We start from the raw sequence: 27690 nt of genomic DNA on the forward strand, positions 1-27690 counted from the left end.
CAAAAAACCCAAAACCATACAATCACACAATCCTTTCATATAGCATATCATCCTAATGATCAAACAAACCATAATTTATTTATAACTTACCAGTTGATATATATTTCGCACCTTCTGGGTTTTGGCTATTATGAATAGAGCTCCTAGAAATGCTCACATACAAGTATCTGTGAGAACATACATGTCCATTTCCTTTGGGTAAATACCTATTTGTTGGGATTGTATTTAACTGTAAGACTCTACCATGGTCCCCCACGGTGGCTGTACCCATGTGCTCCTACCTTGCTGCTCATTCCATACAATGACATTTTCATTTCAGATACTGCACTGTTTATCTCTGGAAGTGATATTTCATATACTCTACTTTTTCCTCATTAACTTTGTTTTTCATTTAAATCCTTGGGCAAATTCATAAAATTTGTAATAGTTTTTTAAAGTTCATGCCCACAAATTGCATTATCAAAGTCATTTCTCTGTTTATAGATTTCAATTGACCTCTTTCTTATGTGTCAGACAGTCTTCCTGGATTATAGGTACAGTAACTTTTAACTGATACTACATGACCGACCTGCTTTTATCAACTTGCTCTTTTTGACAGCTTTCCCTTTAAGCTTTAAAAAAGTTTTGAGTAGTCTTCAGTTTAGAGCTAGTTCATTTACTCCATTAGGTGCATTTCTTTGGATGGTACCTGCTAAATGTCAAGTGTACACACTGAGGTATCCTGCTATGGTTCTTATTCCTGGTAGCCACTCTTTCCTTAACCTTCTGGAATTTCATTCTATGAATGCAGATCGATATTCAGCTAAAGACTTGGGGGTACTTTAGATAGATTTGGGGGTTTTCCCTCTGCTAGTATTCTTACAAAATATAGTTGCAGCTGGGTGTGGTGACACACGTCTTTAATCCCAGCACTCGGGAGGCAGAGGTAGGTGCATCTCTGTGAGTTCAAGGCCAGCCTGGTCTACATAGTGAGCTCCAGGCCAGCTGGGGCTACAGGGAGACCCTGTCTCAAAAAGACAAAAATAGATGATAGATAGATAGATGATTGATAGATAGATAGACAGATGATAGATGGATAGATTAGTATTCAGTCTGAGACAGGGCTATAGATAGATAGATAGATAGATAGATAGATAGATAGATAGATAGATAGATAAGATAGGCAGACAGATACTTTGGACTTCCAAATGGTCAATCTCTGGAACTTCAACTCATTGAAACCAGTAGGTTCTGCATCTTTCTGTGGGAGTCAGAAGTTTCCTCCACAGGAACATAAAACTTAGCACCGAACTAATCTATTTCCTTCTTCAAAGTCTTCTACTATCTGTGGTGAAATGCCTAACATCTGGAGCCACCTGTGTTGGCAAATGCTCATAATACCAGCACTTTTAGGAACTACACAGTGAGACTCTAGGAACTACACAGTGAGACTCTATGTCAAACAAAACAAAACAATAAAAATAGTTGAAAATATTTGCTTTATATATCTTATCCTTCTTCTAGCTGCCTATAAAAGGAAGAAAATTCTCAGAGTAGTTTCACTTTGATAAGCAGAAGCAGCAATCTATAGGCCAGGGATTTTAACAAACTAAAACCAAGATACATAGAATCTTATCTAAGTGCTTATAAGTGAGTTTGTTTATCTGTGTTCTCCCTCATATCTACTCAGGAACCATCTCCCTTTAGTGCATTTTCCACACCCCCTAACTTCTTATTCTTCTGTATTAGCACAGTCTATTTCATAACTTTTCTGGCCTTTCTCACTGCTTTCAAATTTTTTGTTTCTTCTGTTTAGTCTTTTCCTGTGTTATTTATAAAAGACTCTCTATCTGTTGACAGGGGCAATGAATCCCCAAAGCCATTGAGTCTTACTATCACACAGAAGCAACATTATCCATTGACCTTGCTAAATAAAGAAAAAGTCAGTGAAAATGTCCAAAGACTGACTGAATCCATCTGCCCTAAGACAGGTTAACAAGCTAATTTAAATAGCATAAGATGACTCTGAAACTACTCAAAGAATGCTTCTGACTCTGTGTAAGTGAATAAAGATAAAGACTTTTACTCACAGGAAAAGGAGTTAATGTTTGTTGAATGCCTACTAAATTCCAGACATTACAACAGGGATTGGCAAACTGTAAAGGGTCTGACAGTAGCTATTTCAGGTTCTGTGGGCCATAAAATTTTTGTTGTAGCTATATCCCTGCCAACACAGTCTGAAAGCAACAATATATAATACATATAATTATATATGGCTGAGGCAGGAGGATCATTAAGTCAAGGCCAGCCTGGTCTACAGAAGAAGATCCTGTTTCAAAAATCAAAACAAAGCAGCAAAAACAGCAACTTCATATAATATACCCTGAGGTGCTAACCCACTGAATTGTTACAATATACTTTCAAGGATATTATCATAGTCCTCTCTTTGTAGATAAAGAAACTGAAATTCATATATTAGGTAACTTGTCCAAATACTAGCAATATGGAGATTCAATGCTTCAATTAGTCTGCTCACTTATGTTCTCATTCATTCATTTTATTCTCTCTCTTGTCCTCTCATACAAAATCGATACAGATCAAATTACAGTGTAACTCTACTTACTCCTTAATGTTTATATATGACACCAAGGCAGAGGGGAACTCTTTAGGGGGAGCAAGAGGTCCAGGAAGGGAGAGGGGGATAAAAGTAGGCTAATGGGAGAAGGGACAAGTATGAGGAAAATACAATGTTAAATGAAACCCATTATTTTATATCATAAATGATTTTTTTTATTTTTAAAAACATGTAGAGTCAAAAACAAAAACATTTTTATCACCTGTTATCAAATTGGTTCCTCTCTCTTCTAATATCATTGCATGCATACACACACACACACACACACACACACACACATATATATATATATATCAGTTGACAATGTCCATTTAATTGTCTCCAATAGTCTGCAATTCCTGAGAAGCAGGATCTTATTTTTGTAACGTCACATCCAGCATCATCACTGGAAGAGTTCTTCCAGAAATGCCAAGTGAATTGATAGATGGATGAAAAAAAAAAACAACAGCCAAAGATGACCTCATGTCAGGCATTATTCTAATACTGACTACTTTGGTCTTCAAATAAAGCTAAGAGTAGCTAGGCTTATAATTATCAACTATCAATCCTTACCACAACTATGAGTAAATATCTTTGTCCTAAAGTTATGGACTGAGACTCAAGAGAGTTCAATTGCTTACACCACCTCAGATGGGAAGTGATACAGCCTGGTCAGAGGAATGAAAGAAAGGAAAAAAAATCAAAAATATTTTACAAGAATAGAACTGTAAACTAATTTCTAAGGATTGGAGAAGCTACAAAGGGAAGGAGGAAATGGGCAATGCTTCTCAAAGAAAAGTCTTGGTGGAAGGAAGTAACTGCTATAGAAACTCTAGGAGGAAGGAATAGTATGATTAAATGACAATGGGAGAGAACACAAAGTATACTTGAGGAACATCAATACGCACATTGCGCTAAAGCTGAGACATGTGAGATATAATATTTTATTCTTCATTCTACAATAAAATATGTGTGCATGTGTGTGTACATGTGCAGACACACACATATATGCCAACCATTTCACCTTGGCCTGCATGGGAAAAATGAACCTAGATGGGAAGTTTACAGACCAAAGAATTGGGGATTCTGAAGACCAGCATAAAGATCCATGCATTTATGTATACATGCATGTACGCAGCACGCGCGCACACATGCACAGGTATACTACAAATACTGGGTTGGTTTTGAAGATAAATAAGCTAAGCTGAATGTCATTCCATGAGGCATTTGAGAAATATTAACCTTATAGAAATGGATTAATGTAACTATATAGACTTATGAATTCATTTAGTTGATAATGTTCATGTGGTAAATATGTGGTAACTGTGAGAGTCTGTACTGGAATAGCAGCACCTGTAAAGTGGGGGCAGGGGTGCCTGGTCAGAAAAATGTCTATAACTTTGCACCTGGTTAAAACAAGACATTAGGAAGAAATCGCAGCAGAAAATTCGCCCCTATCAGAAGGATCAAAGCAGGGGACATTCCCTCATTCACAGATTCCTTTTTATTAGAAAGGTGTGAGGTATGGGTTTTGTGTGTGTGTGTGTGTGTGTGTGTGTGTGTGTGTGTGTGTGTGAGTGTGTGTGTGTGTGTATTGCTTTGTTTTATTTTATAGAGAAGATATTATGTACTATGTTTGCTACGGTGATCTTGCATTCTCAATGTGAAAGGACCTCAAAAATTGCTTACTGGCTCCTAACACATGCCCCAAACCTCTGATTCTAAAATTTGTAATTTCTCAAATTCTGACATCTAGCCAATGATAGAACTATGGAGGATCACCGATGAGCTCAAAACAGAAAAAGCACACACTAATAAAGTATTAAAACTGCAGGATATTTCTCCTTTTTATAACCATTATTAAAAAACAATATATTCAAATTGCATTACAATAATAAAATCTCTAGACTTAATTCATGGTGTTAAAATAATCTCTACTCTCTGGAAACCAAGAGTGCCCTTGTTAAAGTGTAAAATGAGATTTCGCCTACTTGCAACTCCTTGTTCTCACAGTTGAACTGTCACAGCATGAAAACATTCCCCTACTGGTGAAGCTTTAGATACCTAGTTCCCTGATAAAAGAGTGCAAAAGGAACTAAAAGAGTTATTGACAATTCACACAGTATCTCATGCCCCATTAGACTACGGCTCTAAGCAATGAAATATTTTAACTCTTAAGAGAGATGGGCAACAATGTTTTAAGAGATTGCTGACTTCATTGAGTAGCTGGAAAATGCCAAAAGACTGGTCCATCAGGTTCATAAGCTCCTTTAAGATAATACAAGAATCTAATTATAAGACATCCATTTATTTGTCCTGTTTCCTAAGTGAAAGATTAATGAGAGCTATATCGAAGAATACATTTTCTGTGTTACTACAAAATATTTCTCATAGAGTATAAAAACATAAATGAAGTATTACAATACAGTCTTTTGTTACCTTCAAGGGAAAAAAAGCTTCACAGATGCAAAGTTACATGCTATAACATTTATTCATTTTAAATGTTCAACTCAACCTTTATCACAATCTAAGTTCATAATATTTCCATCACCACAATTCATTAGTTTCTTAATTGATGGTATTTCCAAAAATTCATGGAGGCCACTGGTTATCTGTTCATAATCTGTGTATAGTCAAAGCCATACAAATTTCTGCAACTGAGCACAAAAATTGTAAACTAACTTCACTTTTAATGACCTTTACAGCCAAATCCTCTACTCTGGCACTGAGAAGCAAATTTTCAGGTGCTTTCACTGAAAGTTAAACCACCCCAAAGTATTAAGTTATGGCATACTGCTTTGGAAAGAAATTAATTATATTTTTGTTGGTAACACATTTCAGGCTGTTTACACAGCTGACATTTCTCAGCTGTACCCAATTCATGCCCTAAGCTGTGAGGACTATCTTGTTTTGTAGCAGATGCCTCCACTTGAGTGTTTTCAGTAAGTATAAATATACCACTGCCTGCAACAATATAGATTAGTTGTAAAGCACTAGCTTGACAAGTTTTATGATCCTAATGAAATAAAGGTTTCTGACATTTATTTGGCTAGGATCTCCTGAAAGGACTAGAGTTAACTCATTTTTACTTTAACTAAAGCACTGGAGTTAGTGGATCTGCAGTAGCACCAGCTAAAAGCCGTCTGGCCCTGAACATCTTTGTTGTGTCAGATCACACAGCTCATGGCAACATCCTGCCAATGTGGCAACCTTTGCTCTGGGGAAGTGTGGGCAGGCACCACTTCACAGGTTCTGGGACAAGGTGCAAATATGAATAATGAGGCAAAAAGAATCAAGCTTAATGGGGATTCCCTCTGGTGCTTGCTGTGATTTAGATGCAGCTCCAGCAGCATTACATTCTTGGTTACCATCAGTTTTACTTGCTTCTTGTATTTTCCTATATTAAAAAAAATTGTACTGCTACTATTTGTTAAAAGTAAATGTTTTAAGATATTTTTTAAAGGGGTCTCATAAGTGACTTCATCAACCTAATTCAATGAATTAGCACATAAAATATGTAAGGTAATACTTTGTCACAAAAGAATAAATTATGTTTTATTTGAATTTCCCATTACTTTTGAATTTGAGCTAGATAAGCCATTTCAGTCTGGTTTCTACAATGTGGGGTCCAAACTGTTTTTATCTAAACACATAGCTATTTTCCTTCTTTTCTGTCATAGTGAGACTTATAGATCTATCTAACAATAAAGTACTATTAATATTAACTGTAAAATTTAATAATTTTAAACTACCATCCTATAGGTTGGTTTTGAAATACTTGTAATTAAGGAAAAAATTTTTCTTCACTTTAAACATCTCATTAGTAATAACCAAATACATTCTCAATAAGAAAAATTTCAAGTCAAATCAAGCAAGCAACACCAAGTTCCGGACACTGATACTGTATTGCTACCAAAGAATGTCAATATGCTCGGATTATGACATTTACTCTGCAAGTATACTCAATTTACTATAATATCTCTTATTTTCACATTATTTGACTCAATATGTTCAATAGAAAATTCAAAGTATTTCATTCTGCTTATAAAAGCCAACTGTGCTACAAATGGCAAAAGAAAAAGGAAGAAGTACAATTTGACTGTGACTTACTGAGTCATCTGTGGCAGAAGTTGGCCAGCCCTCCCATAACTGATGTCGAACTGGTATACTTGTAAGGTCATACACATTTCTCTTTACCTATAAAAAGGAAGGAATGGCACAATTAAAACAGGATTTCCACATGAGTTCATCATAACAGTCTTATTTATATAACATACAACATATTTTATAGTTTCTTCTAGTTTCAAAACAACAATTTAGAGATAATACAAGTCAGAAAAACTTTGCAGAAGTATAAAAAAAAATTAAGCGCAGAATTTCATTGAAGGCAAAATGAAGCAATATTTCAGAAATACCTTTTTTCATGTTTGATTGGGAGGAGTAGGGAGCTGAGACAGGGTCTCACTATGTAGCCCCAGTTGGCATGGAACTCACTATACAGACAAGACTGGCCTCTATCTTATCAAGATCCATTTGCCTCTGCCTCCGAAGTGCTGGCATTAAAGGCATGTACCACCATACCCAGCTCATGATTGATTATTTTTTAAAGATTGTTATTTTTACTGGGTGTGGTGACCAATACCTTTAATGTGAAATCAAAGACAGCCTGGTCTACATAGTGAGTTCTAGGCCAGCTGGGGCCACAGGGAGACCCCATATCAAAAAAACAAAACAAAACAAAAGAAAATAATCTATTTGTGTGTGTGTGAAGATAGATATGTGCACCTAAATGCAGTGTCCTTGGAGACTAGAGGTGTTGAATTCCACCAAGCAGAAATTACAGGTGTTTGTGAGCTGCCAGAAATGGGTGCTGGGAACAGAACTCTGGTCTCTCCAAGAGCAGTACGTGCTCTTAATTCTGGTCCATCATGATTGGTTACCAGATGACTTCACATTTCTTTCCAGTTCTTTTCAGGTAATTGTTCACTTAAGAGTGATCACAATAATAAATGTCTACCGGTAATTTTAAAACTTTATAAGGATTCAAACAAAAGTATATTTTAACATTCCATGACAGTGAAAAAAGTGGGTTTGGTTAGAGTGGGGTGAAGCTGTGTTTATGTTTTAGTTTCAAAGGTATAAAAACAATATAAAGCAGCATGGGTGATTTCTTTGACGACATCCCAAATTAAAAATTAGGCTGAGGTATCCATTAATATAATACTTTGGTCTCTCTTGAAGACAAAATACAGTAAATGCTATTAAAGATTTAGAAAAACAAAACAACACTAAATTTCTTGCCTAACAGCAACATTGTACTTTTTACTTTGAAAGGAAAAAAGTAACTGATGAGAACAAGGTTTTGGAAAGTTCAGTGCTCTGCTGATCAGTAATTACACATCCTATCTCCCTGAGTTACTCCAAGGTAAGGCAGGAGGATTGCAAGTTAGAAGGAGCCTGGACAATTTAGTAGAAGGCTGTAATCCTTGTCCCATACCACCCCCACCCCCACACACAAAGGATCATATATCTTTCTTTGTTTTATTTTATGAATAACAAACAGAAATTCTAGTTTACTCTTCATTTATAATTAGCTAGTTATAACAATAACAGTCTATCATAACTAACTTCAGTTTAGTTATAGCATTGTAATTAACATATGGGGCTAATTTTAAGATACTACACATAATATCTTCTATAGTTAAGACTTTAATATGGTTGTTCATACTTCAACAAGCAGCAGTGATTCATGTTTTTGAAATGGTACCTAAATTACCATGCTGTTCAGTTACAGCATTTTGTTATCACATTACTTGTTCTTATACATACACACATCTAAGTTATCCTTCTAGTGAAAGAGATATGCACAGAGTAAAGAAAAAAAAACATGGAACTCAATCTATTTTTATCGCTAATGTACACCTGTAAATGAAAAAAGACTTAGTAAATGAGATCTGAGGAGCTTGAGACACGGCTTGATCCCCACCCAATTCAAACAGCTTTTCTTCAGAAAATGTTAGCAATTGCCAGTGTACTGTGCAATGTTCTGTTTACAGTCATCACATCAAGTTTGGAAATTTTCATCAGTCCTTATCAATCCAATAGTTTAACCAAATGCAATTGAACTTACCTCTGACCATTTTCACCAATGAGTTTATTTTGTTATGCTTAAAATATTAGTGCTCTCAGGGATAAAGGTGTTTCTTCAACTCAAAGCATTACATTATCAGCTATTGTTTTTAAAGGTAGGAAAAAATCTGAATGTGTTGGAAAGGTAGCAAGGTTACCCCAGTACTGAAGAGCACACACAAACACTACGAATAGAAAAACAAATAACTTGGAGTAAGATTTCTTACATTCTGCCTTAATTCTAAAATACAATATGGTATTACGGAATAAACTGTATTTTCTTTTTTCATTAACTCATCTATAACTGCACTGAACTGAATAACATTCCTTTGCTATTCTGAGGCTGAAAAGCATGTTCTGGCTATAGTGTTATGTTGGTAGAAAGCACAACGCCAGACTGATGTGCTGAACAAAAGTGATCAAAGTTAGAGTAATGTTAGCCATTGCACAAGTATTTGGCTTCATTGTTCTCTCCAGAATGACATCTGCTATGCAACTTGTCATAGAATAAACTAGTTAATGCAGATAGAACTTAGCTGAGAGAGTACCATGTAAAGCATATTAGGCTAATGTCTAATTATTCCAATGCAAAGGCTAAATTCACATAGTATTCTGAGATTAAGGCAAAAGAATCATGTACTAAATCACAATTACTAAACAATTTAAATGACTACTTGGCTTTTCAACAATAAGACCATGTTGTAACCACAGGCAAACTTTACTATTATATGAAAGAACCAATATGGCAACAAAAGCATCAAATGAGATACAAAAATCCCATTATTTTTACCATTGAGTGTATTCAATTAAAAGTTTAAATCACAATTGTGAAGGGAAGGAAAAATAAACGAGGTACACAAGGCAAACATAAAAATAATTATTTTTAAAAAGTAGTCTTCTAGGAACTTGAATGACAAAGCTGGGTATAAAATGAAGCAGATGAATCTAAAGTCACTCTGAACCAGATCAAAGATGCCCAGTTATCCCAGAGACAAAGGGAGAATAAAAAGAAGAGAATCAGGGGTGGGTGGTGGGGAACAGGAGGATAAGGAGGATGGAGAGAATGAGAGAAAGAGATGTAGGGAAAAAGGCAGAAAGGGGCATGGGGGAGGGACAGAGAGCAAGAGACAAAGGGGGTGGGAATTAAAAGATCTATGAGCACTTCGGAAAGGTAAAATGAACACACAGAGGCTGGTTTGCTGTGGTTGACATTCCTGGCTATTATTGTGCCACTTCTGATGAAGTTTCATCTTTAGACTGTTAAACTCCAGTTAAGAACAAGTGGCACTTCACTGGATAACATTTCCTAAGAGTCTATTTATCTTACACATTTTCTTTGATCATCACTGGCTCAAGATCATGCTGAACCTTCAAAATGTTTTCAATTCTTTCTTTGTGTTAAGCTCTAAATCTGTGAAACTGTAGGCTGTAAACCATGCAAATGTTTCAAGTAATTCTGAAGGAATTTAATATGTGCTTTATCAACTGAATATTAAAATGGTGTTATAAACTATACTATATCTAAATTAAGAGCCCTAGACTGACCAAAGACTTTTCTGGAGTTTGCTTTTCTAGTTTTTTTTTTTTTTTTTTTTTTTTTTTAAGAGAATCTTTTCCTCAATGCTTCAGATAAGAATATTACCAGAGACAAAAAATATTTAACAGACTAACTTGAAGAAGAATGTGCTACTGATTTATTATTTGCTTTTCATTATTATTCATCTATATACTATAATTGACACAAAAAGGTAAACAATAATCTCTGTTTCAAAATTCATAGCTCCTCAGCATCTGCAGAGATTTTAATGATAAACATAGTAACAGAGAAAAGACCATTTTATCACGGCATGCTCAGTATAAAGGGTATTCATAAGAACTGATCTCTGCCCCAATTTTCTTTTGATTCACTGAAAATTTCAAATTGAAAATTTTTAAAGTGAAATTTCATTAAAATTTCTTAGAGGAAAAATTCTCAGGAAACATTGCCTAAATGTGAAAATTTAAGATATAGATTCAAATCAAATTAAACTCAATGAGTTGTTCTTAGCTATTCCAACTGAAAAACATAAGGCTTAGTAGATAACATAGTCAGTTATAATCAATCATTCCTTGTGAAGTAAATATTGGTCAAACTATCAAAAAAAAATTCAGGGAATTTTAAATGTCATTCAGGTATGTGTTGTGGCCTGAAGAAAAGCAGAGAGCTAGATTTCTAATTCTAATTCCACAGCTATTACTGTGGGCAAATTGGTGGAGCCTTTCTGATTTCGTTTACTCAACCTTAGAAGAGAATAAAACATGATCATTTCTGCTTTTCAAAGCTATAAAATCCTATGATTCCATGAGAATATTGAAGTTAATCCTAGGTTCAGAAAAAGAAAAGCTAAATATATGCAAGACAAAGATGTAATGAAGGACAGTTTACAACCATTAAGTTAGAAAATGGAAGAACAGCAGTAGAGTCAACAAATAATCAACATCAAAGAGGAAAAATGCAAATAATTTCAGGTGAGAAATAAAGATTAAAAAGGCATTTTAGGTTACTATTTCCTTGGATAAAGAAAAGTTTGTCTTACTTTTATTATATATTTTTAAAAACTAGTATTTTTCCCTTGTAAGATTTCATTTAAAAATGAAGCCTGTCAAATTGTTTTGTTTTTTTTTTCTTTTTTCAAATTAACTATTCCTTAAACCAACTGTTGTCAATAAGGCAATAGTTTAGCCAGAACACTACCACCTGTGGAGTTTAAAGGTTTTACCAATTAATTCACCATTACAAATTTTTGCAATCACTCATGAGTTTTCATTCATCAAGTGTTTTAATATAGGAAAAACTACATTTAACTGACATGGGTTCAGAACTGCTATTAATCACCTCTCTAGTTTCTAAATTTTCTGAATTAAGATACTAGAACACACTATAGTCTTTACTAAAAGTATCATGAAACTATAGGCATCCATCTGATTTTCCTATCATTATTACAATGGCCTCTGTTCATATTAGAACCTGAGCTTATCCACATTTTAAATATATCAAACTATGAGCTCCACTATGAAATAATCTGGTTGAGTTTGCTAAGTAATAACTACATTGAACAAGTAAGTATTTGTAGGGGTATGTTTAAATCAAAATAAGGCACACAGACTAGGCATAGTTCTGGTTCCTAGCAATCATCGGTGTGCTGAAAGGCTAAGAAATCAATCACTTCTGATTCAGAATGGGTTTTGAACACAAACTTCATATCTAATACCTTTTCTTTTTCTTTTTAACATATTGTATATGCACTGCAGTTGCACATGGATTTGTTTTACCAAGATGCAAGCTAAACCCGCCTAAAAAATCCTTCCTGAACAAAAAGAATGCTTGAAACCGGATGGTGCTAGGGGAATGAGAAGGTGGCATCAGTAATCAAATGTTAATTAGCAAGCTTTCCCTCCCTCAGGGCTGGCCTGTGCTGGAGAATTCAAATCAGAAATCAATGCTCCAAGTGTTTAACTATTACTTCTTCTCATTAACCATTTAAAAGACTAAGCAATTTTCTCTTCATAAAAACAGTAACTCGAGAATTTCTTTTTCTCAAATACCATCTTTTCAGAAAACAATGAAGATGTTTTTTCAAGAAAACTGTAAAATGGAAGCTGCCCCAGCTTTGAACTGAATGTATTCTTCACTTTTAAAAGATGTTTAAATGTCTTTTGGTTCTAAATGAATTATTCATTCTAACAACTGTACCTTAGCTCTGCTTTCACCACACTTTTAAAAACGTATTGTACTTCTTACCTATAAAGAAACTGGATTGTTGACATATTAGATAATTGGGATGATGATAATAAAGTAAATCAAGTATGGAATCTAGTTTATGCACATACAATTGTAAGTGGATTTTGGCCATTATGAAAAAACTTCAAAAATAAGTATTTTCATTATGCTGAAACTTTGGTGTGAGAAAAAACATGGTGAAAATTGCAAGGCTAGATCATATTTAAACTGAACTAAAAGTCATGGGTTTAACTGAAAACAAATTTAGTTAAAGGTTGTCTAAATTTAAAAACCTTTCTTTCTTTTTTTTTTTTTTTTCCTGAGAAAAGTCTTGCTGTCCTAGGGTGGTTTTGAACTCACTATGCAGCCACAATGGCCTTGATCCTCCTGCCTTTATTTCCAGGTGTACTGCTATACCAGATTTATGTGGTGCTGTGGACAGAACCCATGGCTTAAATGCAAGCCATACAAGCACTTTACCAACTGAGCTCCATCCCCAGCTCCTAAAAGACAATTCTTACTAAGAAAACATTTAATAGAAGAGGAAATTTGACTATACAAAATTTTAAAAAGCCTAAATATAACAAGCTTATTAGGGGGAAAAAGTTTTAGAAAAATTGTTTATTTGCAAATGATAAAATTATATGGTTCAATGGTTTTTTGTTTTTATGTGTATGAATGTATTGCCTGCATGTACGTGAGTGCACCCGTGTTGTGCAATGCCACAGAGGTCAGAAGAAGGCATCGGATTCTCCTGGAATTGGAGTTAAGGAAGGTTCCTAGCCACCATGTGGGTGCTGGGAATCGAACCCAGGTCCTCTGCAAGAGCAGTCAGTGCTCTTAACCACTGAGCCCTCTCTCCAGCCCAGGTCAATGCGTTTTTAAACAGTAGTTCTCAAAGTGAGGTAGAAGACAGTTGTTTTTCAATAACAGTGGTTCTCAAACTGAAGTAAATGAATAAGCAGTTACTAGTATCAGCTGGAAGCTATAAGAAATGTAGACTCCTGGGCCCTGGTGCACAATGGAATGCTGGACACTGGGGCTTACCAGCTAAGTTGTAACTAGCCCTCCAGGTGGTTCCTACCAGTCTGAGATGTACAAATCACATATAAGCTCCTCCAGACGAGGCCTCTCTAGTTAACCGATTCAAAAATCGGTTCTGGCATTCTTCTTACCTCTTCCCCTAAATGAGTACCCCTAACCGGAAAATATATGAGGACTTGAAACTAAGAGCACCAGGACCACTCATGGATAAGCCAACTGGGCCAGGCACTGACCAGGCACTTCCCCATTCCCCACCCCAGTCTTTTCCATCAGTCCTAAAAAGCTTCCACAAAGCAGCTTGAGGGACCCGCTTCTACTGTATAGGAGCTCTGTCTTTTTCACTTAAGCTCTCTATAATAAAACTTCTTTCAAAAACTCAGCCTTCTGGGATCCATACATTTCTTTCATCACAAGACAAGAACCCGGAGCCCCTGACTTACCTGACATTTTGTGTGACTGTGAAGTTCTGGTACCCTAACTACTGAATTAAAGCCCACCTGAAGAGACAGAGAAAGCCTCCACTGAACTCAAAGACCACTCCCTTCTCCCCACTTCAATTACATTAAAGCAGGGTCTGCAAAACGTAACCCTAAGGCCAAAAGAAATCTTCCGTGATTTTACCTGCAAAGTTACATCAGAATACTACCACTTCTGATTACACAGAGCCTGTGGCCTCTTCTACACTACCAGGTTAGCAGAGTTGAGTGGATGCAATAAAGACTAAAAAGTCTAAAATATTTATTATCTGGCCCTTTAAGGGAAAAAAAAAAAAGATAACTTCTGATCTAGAAGAGGATATTTAGTAATTTCAGAAGTTGAAACATGATGTTAAAAAACAGGAGCTGGCCCGGTGTGGTGGCGCACGTCTGCAGTCCCAGCACTCAGGAGGCAGAGGCAGGCGGATCTCTGTGAGTTCAAGGCCAGCCTGGTCTACATAGTGAGTTCCAGGAACACTGGGGCCACAGGGAGACCCTGCTTCAAAAAGATTAAAAAACAAAACCAAAAAACCAGGAGCTGACAGCCATGAATCGACTCCTATATTACCTCCTCCAAAAGTTCATGGAACATCATGGAAGAAGGTGCAGAAAAACAGTCATAGAAAGTAGGAGAGATGTGGATAACTGATTTCCCAGCATGATATAACTGCAGCCCTCTTGAACTCATAGCAGCTGTAATTTTGTGTGTAAGAGCTCCTCAAGATTGGGTCTGACAATACATTATCGTGGAAGGGGAGAGGCTCATGGGACCACACTTCTCCCTGAGACATTTTCTTCAGTGGTTTAGTTACTGGTTATGTACACATGCTCCTTTAAACAATCTCCTATCCATATTTCCATAAACAACCCTATTAAAATTCATTGGGTCCCCCCCAAAAAAGGCATGAAAGAAGGGGGGCTTGCTAGGAAGAAAAGCACTAATGGGAAAGGGAAGGAAACAAGAGACAAAAGAGGTTAACGGGAATAAGATGAAAATGTCATAATGAATTTTTAAATTAAGACACGCTGTACAGGGGCTGGAGAGATGGCTGGTGGTTAAGAATACTTGCTGCTCTTCCAGATGACCCAGGTTTGATATCCAGCACCAATATGGTGGCTAAGAACAATCCTTAATTCCAGTTCCAGGGGATTCAATGCCCTCTTCTGGCCTCCACAGGCACTGTACAACATGGGCAAACACACATAGAGGGCAAAACACTCACACATGTAAAATTAAAAAATAAAGTTTTATTTGGTTGTTGTTATTTTTGTTTTTTGTTGTTGTTGTTTTGGAGACAGGGTCTTCCAGTAGCCCACCTGGCCTGGAACTACGTAGACGAGACTGGCCTCGAGAGATCTGCCTCTGCCTCCTAGTGCTCGTACTAAAGTCCTGTGCCACCACACACAGCAAAAAGATAAGCTAATACGAATATTTTTTTAACTACTAGGGGCTGAAAACATGGCTCTGTGGTAAAGTGCTTACCCAACACCAAGGTTACAAAACAATGTACATTCTTGCTTAAGTTAAACAGATACTTCTACACATAAAGACCACAAAGATATAGAACAAATGGTAAAATGTATTCTTTCTGTATCTTAGGGTTATCATTCATTTTGCATTTCTAAACAAGCTCTCTCTTTTCTACTGCTTCTTTAATGAAAAATTAGGTTTTTTTTTTTTAATTCAAAATAAAGAAACTTGAATCAAAAGCACCTGGGTCTTTATTTCAGCTGTCCCACGAAATATCTGAGTGATGGTGAGAAAAGAGAGGGGAAGAGAAAGCCAACTGAACACGAATAGAGCATCTGTGATAAAATCAGTTGCTAGCTTTTCTATTAATGTATCATCCCCACAATAACATTTAAATGCATTATCTTTACAAATACAGAAAGTGGGACTCACATATAATAATTTGTTCATGCTTCATCCACTTAGTAAATGGTAAATAAAGGGTTTAATTTAGCTCTATGAAATTCTGAAGTCTAGATTCTTTCATAATTATGAAAGGTTTCTTAGCCTGAATTTCTGCAAAATAAGGTTGTAATAAATTATCTGTAAAACTCTTTTCCACATCAAAACTTTTACAATTGTAAGAAACTTCTTCCTTCCTTCCTTTTCTTTCCTTTATTCATTCATTGGGGGGAGGCAAGAAACAGGGTCTCGCTGCCTAACCCAGGCCAGCCTTGGACTCCCTTGCTTCAACCTCTAGGATGATGGGATTAAGGGACGCACCATCACATGCAGATTTAAGAATTTTCTATGAGACCACTACCCTTATGATGAACTGTGGTTATTAACTGATAACAAGTGAGAGGGACCAATTCTGGGCAGTCTGTGTCATGAGAGCAAGGGAGCCTTTTCACAGCAGTAGCACCACAACAGACAACGAAGTATGGTTGCAAGCTATCAACTTTTGTACTTTTAAGTGCTGTACAGGAAGGACAACTACCAGAGCAGCCTGCTATTGTTACAACTGAATGCTGCTTTCACAGTATCACAAATAACTGAGAAAGAAATGGTAAGAGCAATTTTCTCCGAAAAAAAGTAAACCAAACTAGAAAAGAAAAAACATTAAGTTAGTAAGTGAGCTTCATCACATGAAGATTAGCAAACAGTCACTCTCTTATAAACATTTGGCCAATGCTTCCTCAGACTCTTTCAAGGGTTTGGGTTGGAGTAAAAGAATCAGATGACACAATGGAATTACTTTTTCTTGGCCAATGTCCAATAAATCAATTCTTCGCTACCTTCTTATTACAAATTTCTCTCTCTTAACAGATGTATACTTTTACCAACTCCTGTTCTATGCTTTTGATTTGGAGAAATGAAAGTCTTATTAGAAACAGCTATCCTTTATGTACAACCTCCATGAGTTATAAAATGAAATTACATCTATAAGAAAGAAAATATGGGGCACTTTACTCTCTGTAAATCCATTTTTTTAAAATATTTTATTCATTATTTTTATTTTGCATATGAATGTACTGCCTGCATGTATTAAGTGAACCATGGTATGCAATGCCTGTGGAAGTAAAAAGAGGGCACTAGATCCCCTGGAACTGGAATTACAAATGAATGGTTGCTCACCACCATGTGGGTGTGGGGAATTGACCCTGGGCTTTCTGCAAGAGCAGCCAGTGCTCTTAAAAGCTGAGCCATCTCTTCAGCCCCTACATCTATTTTTTTAAATATATTTTTATTTTATGTGTATGAGTGTATTGTCTGCTGTGTGTAAGCTGCCATGTGGGTGCTGGGAATCAAACTTGGGTCCTCTGTAAGAGCAGTAAGTGTTCTTAATCAATGAGCCATCTCTCTAACCCCTCAATCTGTTTTTTGTTTGTTTTTTTTAATAGAATTGTTTTTCTTTTTTATTTCCAGTGAGTCAAAACAAACGTATGTACACACATTGATAAATTAAGCTACTTTCTTAAACATCAGTCATTCAATGCCATAGTTATACAGACAAAACAGATTTTACACATTCTTAATCCATTTTTTTTTCTTAAAAAGAGTCAAAGAACACATTTCAAATTTTTAAATGCTGACAATATTTTAGGCAAATAACCATCTTTATAATCTGATAAGAGCTATAGACCCTTTCCTACTCTGGCAATGCTGCACTGAAGATCAGACAAGATGTTTATGTTTGTGCTCCTGCATTCCACTGCCCATCCAGGCCTTTGCTTTCTCTGAGATGTGAAAAAAGTGGTGAGAACCATCAGCAATGGAATCTCAGTCTACAATCAGGTCTCTAATAATTTTATCTTTTCTTGTTAACAAAAAAATGCAAATAACAAAGACAACAAAGGGACTCAGTGCTGGGGTCTGCCATGAATACTAAAGTGGCCTGGGGGTGTGGTTCATCAAGTGAAAATAAACCATTCAAGTCACCCACATCAAGAAGAAAGTTTGGGAACAACTAGGCCAGTGTTTGCATTTGGGGCTCTGGAGTCAGGAGAGCTGCATTCCCCTTGAATCTGTTTAACTAGACACCAGAAACAACTTACTTAATCTCTCCTTTAGGAAATGTAGAGCAAGTTTCTCCGAAGAACAACCCCAAGAGATATTTTAAAGTTCATTTGATCAGGTTTTTAAATTCTAACTTGCCACTTTCCAGGATCAGATTTCAGCATTGCTCTGAAAGAGATGTAGGTGGGAAAGCAGAGAGGCTATCTAAGGCTAAGCACAAAATTACATACCTAGTTAACTTTGGTTGAATGAAGAGAGTTGGAAATTGACTCCAAATGACAAGAGAACTGACACTATGAAGGAAAGTCTAATACACATCAAACCCTAAGCAATGAGGTCACCACAATGTTCAGAATCTCCATATAACTGGCTTTTAATTCTAACTTAAGGACTTCACTGTTAATGTTGGCTCTAAAATGTAGATAAAGCTTGTTTACAAAGAAAATACCAGGTACACCTTAGCATTACAAAGTGTATTACTACAATGAGAAAAAATTTAACTCCATGATTCATTAAATAAGTACACATTCTAAATAAACTGCCTGAAGTCTCCTGTTTGAAAAAATTACTCCTATTTATTCATTAACAAAGCTATTCCTTAGCTCATCCCTGCCATAACCTGCTCTATTCAAAACCATATGGGAAAGGACATTAAAAAACCGCCACAAACCATGGACTTCTGGTATTAGTGCTACACACAGCATACGCCTATTCATTACTCTACCTCCCTTGTTTAATCTATCATTAAGATTCAGTGACCCTACACTAAATTTAAAGCAGATCCTTCCTTCCTCCCATGCCTAAATTCACATACTTTTCTAGTTGGGGATGCCCTCAAGTATTAACAACTCTACGGGGTTTCTCTAATCTCAGCTCTGAACTATGTCATGCTATAGAACCAAGAAATTGCTGTTTTACATCTCTAACTATGGAAGCGCCCATAAAAAAAGACCATATAATTTACTTAATAAGATAAAGGAAGAAAAAAAAAATCACAACTTAGTATTTTTTCACTGTATATGGTAGAAACAGCACATGGAGAGACTGTCATATGTTGTGTTGTCTTAAAAGTTAAGACATAGAAGTATTCCTTCAACTTTATTCATCATGCCACTTAAGAATTTTAAATAATCGTGAAACTGTCGGGTGTTGACTATCTTAATAAATGGGGGGAAAAACAGGCCGATTTAAATACATAATTGATAAATAAATATTTAGGGGAAATAAGGTTTCAAGAAGAAAAATTAGTGTTTTAAGGACATAAGCTCTATTTTCAATGATAAATTTCAAAACCTTTTAATGACAATGTGATATCACAAAGGGCAGGAGTCGTATATATGATGGTCTCCCAGAGCAAACAGAACTTTCTATGATGAGGGAACTCTTTTTACTGTACTGTGTAATGGGGTGACCACAAACCACACATGGCTAACTGATATTTGAAACACTGTTCAACTGATTAAGGAAAGAATTTTCAACATTTCAAAATTTTAATTAATTTAAACTTAAATTGCAACTGATGAGCTGGGCATGGTGGTGCCTTTAACCCCAGTACTCAGGAGGCAGAGGCAGGAGGATCTTTGTGAGTTCAAGGCCAGCCTGGTCTCGATAATGAGTTCTGGGCCAGCTAGGGCTGAGGAAGACCCTGTCTGAAACTCAAACACACACACACACACACACACACACACACACACACACACACACTACTAATGGCCAGAAGCATTCCTATTGTGGTACATGTTAAAATTACTTAAAGTAAATGATACAGGACAGCACAGAAGTAGAGCAAGGTTAATACACTGGTATGTTTACCTCATTCTGATTTCTTTATAGTTGTGACATATAAAGGTATTCTTATATAACTAAATTTTTTTCTGTACTTCACTTTATTGCTTTAATAACGTTATTGAAGGTGTCTGAGAACCATCGATAGGATTTATTTAGCACTCTAAAATTGAAGAGAGATAGAAAAATGCAGAGAACTTTAAGAAAACTAGAGCAATAATGGGCTATATTGTAATCATTAAATAGTCAGATGGTAAAATATTCTTAAGTTTGACTTAAGACAACTGCCACATTACCTTAGGACCTAATTATTCATCAATTTCTTCATTCACAAAATGATTATCTGAGAATGACTAGAGTGATTTAGATGTTACTATAATAAATAAAATGTTAGGTATATTACTGGCAGGTTTATCATTACTATTATTTTACAGAGAGATGATTCAAATTTAATTCTTTAATGTGGGAAGAGGGGGTGTGATCCTTGAGGTAGGCATGTATTTGGCCTTGAAAAGATATGGAAAAGTATAAGGGATGATGCAGTCATTACCAGGCTCAGATTTAAGCCCCTACTGATTCAGTAAGTACTTACTGGAACATCTCTTACCTACAGAACAGCAAAGAAATGCTAAGATGTTTTGGAAACAAATTTATATTTCTTAACTTAATGTAGTTAGGAAAAAAATAGGTAAAGAGTTGTTTACAGTATAAATACATATGTCATGAGATAAATAGGCAAAAAATTTAAAACTGAAAATATAAAAATATGATGGGCCCACAGAGACACCCAAGAATTAATATAAAACTTCTGCATCCATGGAGCTGGAGAATGCTTAAGAGCTCATACTGGTTTGGCAAAGAACTGAAGTTTGATTCACAGCACACATGTCAGGTGGCTAAGTACTGCCTGTAACTCCAGCTACAAGGGATTCAAGGCCTCTGGTCTCGACGAGCACCTGCACTCACATGTACACGCATGCGCACACACACACACACACACACACACACACACTCACACATGTGAGTATACATAACTTGAAGTAAAAGAAATATATTTTTGAAAACTTGTCTCCTTACAAAAAGTAGATCACTTTAGTAATCTTAAAAATTAAAAGCCACATAAATTAGGGTGACATTTAAATTGTTTTTAAGGAACATACATAATAGTACTGCTAACAAAGTACGAGCATTTCGCATTGGACTTACAAACTGAAACCTCTATTCCAGCTTTAACTAGCACATGCACTTGAGTGTTAATAATTCATGAGCATTTGTTTAGTTGTCCAGCCAGACAGCAAATGTGTACTATCAAATATAAAGAAGGTATTAATTTCTATAGTGACTAGATAGCACTTTTGCCTTCCTGAAGCCCATATCCATTCTGTATGTGTATAGTAGTAAGGAGAGCAAGCAGAGGTGGGGAGACAAAACCATTTAAGGGGTAAGTACTACAAAGGAGGATAACAGAGTCCTTCTGGTTGTTCTCTATGAAGATGGGTGGAAACCTAGATAAAAATGTGTTAAGTCTGGGCAGAGAAAACATGAAATGCAAAGGTTCTATCGGGTGTTTTACAGACATGCAAAATTCCCCAACAATTATCATGAAGTTCAATGCAGCCTTTATTCTTTCTCTATAGCATAACTCTACGTAGGGAGCAGAAACAGGATCTGAAAGGAAATCTGTAAGACCATGAAGTATTTCCTATTTTACTATGCCACAACACTTCCCTGAAAAATAAAACCAGAAAATGTGTTCTGTTTTTTACAATCATTTTCCCCTCACTTAAAACAACAAAGGAAATGCTAGGGTGGTTTGGAAGCAATCTCTTACATTCCAGTAAGGAACTTAATGTTGTTAGGAAAAAAAAAAAAAAAGAAGGGAAAGAACTGTTTATAATATAAACACAGATGTCATAAGATGTTTTTAAAAGATTAAAAAAATTGGTAAAAAGATTTTAAGTACAAATGGAAAATAATATAGATGGAATCAACCACCATTCCCCAAAAACATTCCCTACCAGAGAAATGTTTTATTCGCATTGTTTACTTGCTTGGCTAACTCTCTTTCATAGATTTGGGGCTTGTTTTATTTCAATGAGGCTAAATAATCATAAATCCCAAACCACAGTCAGGTATAAATTAATAAAGTTTACTACAGTGATAGCTAACTCAAAGCCATATTTCAGAATTCTGATCAAAGATATCTTGTCTTCAAACACAGCTGGGTGTTTTTCCTCAAGTGAATAGATATTGTCATGCATTCCAAAATCAATGGAAAGTCCATTTGATCACATTTTATTTTTGTCATGTTTCACTGCATCATGTCAGTACTGAGTAAATTCAAACATGTCCATTCTTGAAAATTATGGCAGCCTGGCAATCACATCCAATGAAAGCCAGTTATTCTGAGCACCATCCTCTGACACCTCAACATTACAGCTCATTCTTTAAGCTGTACATTGTAAAAGAAAGAATGATAGGAAAAGATGCTACTAATGCTGAGCTACTCAAAGCCTGATCTATGTAACGTTGTACATTTCAAGGTAAAACCAACATTAGCTTTCTACACTTGTGTGTGTGGTTCTTTCATCTATTAAACATATCTTGTATACTTCCTAAGTTCTAGGCTCTCTTCCAGTCACCACAGGAACAGCCTCAAAAATAAATATCTAGAATTGCTAGATAAATAGCCTATGAATGAAAACAGCTGAGTTTTACTTTTGAGAAAACTTATATGTTAGGCACTGTGGCCAACTGATGGCATGTTCTATCTAAGAAGGTATATACTACTCCAGACAAGTCAATGGCTGCTATAGAAAATGTGTGGTCAGCATCACCACAATTTTTTGGTTCTTTAAGAGAAATCAGGAATCCAGTTTGGTTTAGTTTTGATTAGTTACTTTTGTTTTAAAAATAAAGTATCCTAGCCCGGTGTGGTGGTTGCACGCCTTTAATCCCAGCACTCGGGAGGCAGAGGTAGGTGGATCTCTGTGAGTTCGAGGCCAGCCTGGTCTACATAGTGAGTTCCAGGCCAGCTGGGGCTACAGGGAGACCCTGTCTCAAAAAGACAAAAAGTAAATTAATTAAAAAATAATAATAAAGTATCCTAGCTTTTAAATTTTGGCAACCATTGAAATTTTAAATACTACAGGTCTCTAAATAGTAGCAAACAAAAGTCTTGTAGTTGACAGTTTGTAAGTCCTGTAGGAAAGACACAGAGACAAAGACAAGATAACGTGGCCTTATAAGAACTAACAGCCCTCTGAGGATTACACCTGAAAACAAATACGATACAGTGTGACAGGTACAATGCTAACGATGTCAATAAAGCATTAGGTCAGCATAGAGAAGAGCAGTTATAACAGGTCCAGTGACCATTTACTGCGCTCAGGGCATTGATTCCAGGTACTTTGTATATTTCATGCTCACATCAATTCTGTGGGTAAAAAGATGCCTTACTATGTGGCAGAACTGACTTGAACTCTATTCTTTCCAAACTCAAAAATCTGTTTGCTTTTTCCTACAGCATCACACTGCCACCCATTACTCCAAACAAAACAACAATCATAGGAACATTTGAAAATAAAACTAAATTTTCACTCATTTCAGGAAGAAAATGTTATGTTCTATAAAGCTATATTCAATACGTGACTTTAGACATTACTTTTGGAGTTATAACTAAGATCCTAAAGGGTTAAATAGCTACATGCATACAATATGCAATAAAACTTATTAACTAGTTTATTTAGCAGAAATTTACATAGCACTTATTATGTCCAGGTATTCTTCAAAGCACTTTACAGATTAAACAATAACAATTTTCGTGGAATTTATAGCTGAGACATCTAAGGCACAGAGAGTCTATGAATTATCCAAGGTTGCATAATGATGGTATACTAATCCAGGCACTCTGGCTCAAGTACATACTTTCAACCACTATTCTGTGGCCTCTCTACATTTTAATCCCATTATGACATAAATGAAAATGGGCAATAAAATCTACCTTGCCGCATATATACGAGCTGTCATAAACAGCACAGTGAAATAGGTGCTTCAATATTGCTCTAGTCCAACCACTACTATATGCAAACTCATTATTTTCTAACTGAATAATTACTTGTACCAGAAACTACAGTATCATTAAGATAAACCAAGAACCAAAATATCCAATTTCACTTGTAATTAAGGAAATGAAAATTAAAACAGTATCTTCTCACTTCTCAATGAGGCAAAACCTAAAAATATTCACATGACCTGTTGTTGGTAAAAATAATGGAGGAGACGGGCTGGAGGGATGGCTCAGCAGCAAAGAGCACTTGGTGTTCTTGTAGAAGACCCAGGATCAAATTCCAGCACCACATGGCAGCTAACAACCATCTGTAATTCCAGTTCCAGGGGATCCGAGACCCTCTTCTGTCCTCTGTGGACACCACACTCGGCTGTCTATGTACTTTTAACCTAAAAAATTCATACAACTCAGGAAGAAGGATATTATTCATGTTTCATTTTTTAGGTTTCTAAGTTCCTAAGTCAGTTATAATAAAAATGCCAGGGCTGGAGAGATGGCTCAGCAGTTAAGAACACTGGTTGTTCTTGCAGAAGACCCGGGTTCGAATCCCAGCACCCACATGGCAGCAAACAACTGTCTGTAACTCCAGTTCCAGGGGATCCGACAGCCTCTTCTGACCTCCACGGGCATCGCATGTCACGGATGCACTTACCTACATGTAGGCAATACACACATACACATAAAATAAAAATAATAAAAAAATTTTAAATGCCATTCATGTATTTCTGGAATAAAAACACTGCAATGGAAACTTTGTTGTTATGCTTTTGTTATCAATATGAATACTGAATATATAGGATAATGCCTTCTCTTCTGTTTACATTATTAAGTTTAGAACAGTATGAATTGTGAAGCAAATCTGGCCAATATTTAAACTAGAAAGGAAAATACCAATTTACATTTTTTATATAATTTAAGACAAATGTAGCTACTGTCTACTCAAGACTAATGCTTGATTTCAAATCTTCACTAGCCCAATCAGCTTTGGCCACACAACTGGCTTCCACTCCCCTTTCTCTTAGCCACCAAACTATCACACAATACGAAATTAAATAGATCATCAGGAATTTCCCCAGTCTTTCATAAGTCCAAACAGTACTAGCCTCACAGGCAAGTGTATGGACACTGAGTAAGCAGACAACTTTACAGAAGACACAGTGTATTAACTAATGGGTCAGACATTGCTAATCATATATTGAGAAGCAAGCTCATTACTGTTGATGTCAAGGATATATCCAGAGCAAGTTCAATGACTAGGGTACTACAGAGAAGCCTTTTTTCCTTCAGCCTACACATGTCATAAAGTTCACAAATTTATGAGTAAAACACAAGGAAGCAGGCAAGAACTGAACAACTGGATAAAGTAAAACTATTTATTTTTTAAAAAACTACATTTTTCTACGCCAGATCTGTTATCTAACAATATTACAATCAATAATACAGTATATTATTTGGTAACTACTACATGTAGCAACAAAATCACTGATGACACTAGTTATTGAAAAGCTACAGATATTACTGAAAAGGTACAGGCATTAGTATTCAAATTATTAACTTCATTTCTTTATTGAGTCAACTAACCATGCAATCCCACATGCTTTCTATACCAACACATACCACAGTAATCCTTTTAAATAGATGGCATTTTTTCCTACTTTGCAGGTAAGAAAAATGACACCTAAAGATCCGTGCAACTGATGTGTCTACTTCTCAAGTCAGATATTTAATAGACAATGGAAAGGTAATATAGTCCCAACTAAAATATCTTCATAAATACTCCTCTTTCACTATCTGCTCAGTTGCATGAGTCAAAAATCTAAGAATCATCTTTAATTGCCCCTTAAGCCTCCCATCCAACTCTTTTCCTGTAACAAAGCCACTATCATCTCCCAGCTGGAACATTATACTGCCTGCTGCTCTCTGTGTTTTCAATTCTGCTTTCTGCAATCCATTTATATGCAACAACATTGTTAAAAACATGCTAAGATAGTATATAATTCCTCTACTTAAAACCTCTAAAAGCATCCTCCTGCACTTAGAATGATCAGGTGCTCCCCCATTTATCAAAATTAATAACATCATTAATTAGCCACCATAGCTATTTGTTTAAAGATAAATTCATGACCCAATCTGATTCAGTTAACTTGGTAGCAAGATTTTTCCCGTAACCATGAAAAAGACTAATTTCAAAAATGGTACCACTGTCATTACAACCTGGCAGAATACACTACTCCTTTTTATGTAGCAGATACTACATCAACACTTTGAGAATATACTGAAAATAAAGCTAGTTCAAATTAGACACAAGAGATGGACAAAACAGCTTATGTTGGTTAGTACTAGACTTAGAAGATGTATTTTAATTATTTAAACATTTAAAATCTTAAAAAAAACTTTCATGTGTCAACCACAGTTAGACCCTGACATGACTTAAAACATGAATGGAACTTTTTCTTTCTAGGTATTGGGGGGGGGGGGGTCCTTAAAATACAACTTCATGTTTTCCCCTCTTTCCCACTGCCTGCTTGAAAAGGCCTTCCTTCAACCCTAGATAAAACTAATCTTAGTGCCTATTAACTTCCCTTAGACTTTTAAAAAGATTTTTATTTATTATTTTTATTTTATGTCTATGTGTGTATTGCCTGCATGTAGGTAAGTGCACCTGTGTAGAGCAGTGCCCACGGAGGTCAGAAGAGGCTACTGGATCCCCTGGGACTGGAGTTACAGACAGTTGTTAGCTGCCATGTGGGTGCCAGGATTCAAACCTGGGTCTTCTGCAAGAACAACCAGTGTTCTTAACTGCTCAGCCATCTCTCCAGCCCCCTTTCCCTTAGGCTTTTGTTTCAATCTGATTTACATATAGTGCCCCTCAAAAGAGTCATGTATTGAAGGCTTGGTCTCTAAACAGTGTTCAAAGTTGGGTCCCAGAAGGACTGAATCATGAGGGTTGTACCTTCATGGACTGATTAATCCAGTGATTGATTCAGATTTTAAATAAGACTACTGGGAAGTAGTGGACTGTGAAAGCCAGGGTCTGCATGGGAGAAGTACATCCAAAAGAATGTCTTTGAAGACTGTTTGGCCCCATCCTGCCTCTCTCCTCTCTCTCCCTCTCCCTTTCCCTCTCCCTCTCTCTCTCTCTCTCTCTCTCCTCTCTCTCCCCTTCCTTCCTAGTCACCATGAAGTGAACAGTTTTGATCTGTAATAATACTCTCAATCATGATGCGTCTGCCTCACCATAGCCCTAGAAACAGGGAGCCTATACCAGACTGGCCTTGACCTTACAGAAATACATCTACCTCTTGTTATTTTATTTTCTAATGTCTTTGTCACAATGAAAAGTCTAACAGAAACACTTATTAAATTCTCTATGTTTATCTCTACATGCAAATTATATGTTTATTATAAGATGCCAACCTGTCTACAAAGAGGAGGGTCAACGCAGAGGAAACATCTCATTCATGCTTCCAAGTGAAGCCAGACATCATCGAGCAGGACCTCTGACATCTTCACATAGATGGAACTGGGAAAAGAAAGAAGCCAGGAGGTCCTTCCAAGCCCATGTGACCCCCGAGGAACAGATCCTCAAATGACCTTAAGTGTAAAAATAAATTGATTTATTTGGGCCAACTGTATGGTCTTAAACACCCAAAACGAAAGTATAACCAAAGAATAAAGTCAGCAGTATATTTCTTTAAGAGTTCAAGAATTATACCTCCCAGACATTAGGCTTAAGTCTATATAAAAAGTTATTTAGACAATTGTTTCTCATTGATGATTTTGTTCAGAAAGTGCTGCTCAGATGTAAGACTTCAAATCTTGGTCTCCAATACTGTAGTGCCCACCTGTAGCTAAGGGAGACAA

The 27690-nt window shown here is 36.1% G+C and overlaps 1 protein-coding gene across 1 annotated transcript in view; it reads right to left on the minus strand.

Annotated features, from left to right (window-relative positions):
- Positions 1-27690, minus strand: part of Faf1 (Fas associated factor 1) — a gene marked incomplete in the record, with an annotated part of 402697 nt that overhangs the window by 223630 nt on the left and 151377 nt on the right. Inside the window, 1 exon segment of the mRNA XM_029563227.1 lies at positions 6704-6790. Within this exon segment, the coding sequence (XP_029419087.1) occupies positions 6704-6790 (87 nt within the window).

This window comes from Nannospalax galili, unplaced genomic scaffold (genome assembly GCF_000622305.1).
Source record: "Nannospalax galili isolate Female #2095 unplaced genomic scaffold, S.galili_v1.0 scaffold655, whole genome shotgun sequence".
In the NCBI taxonomy this organism is placed as follows: Eukaryota; Metazoa; Chordata; class Mammalia; order Rodentia; family Spalacidae; genus Nannospalax; species Nannospalax galili.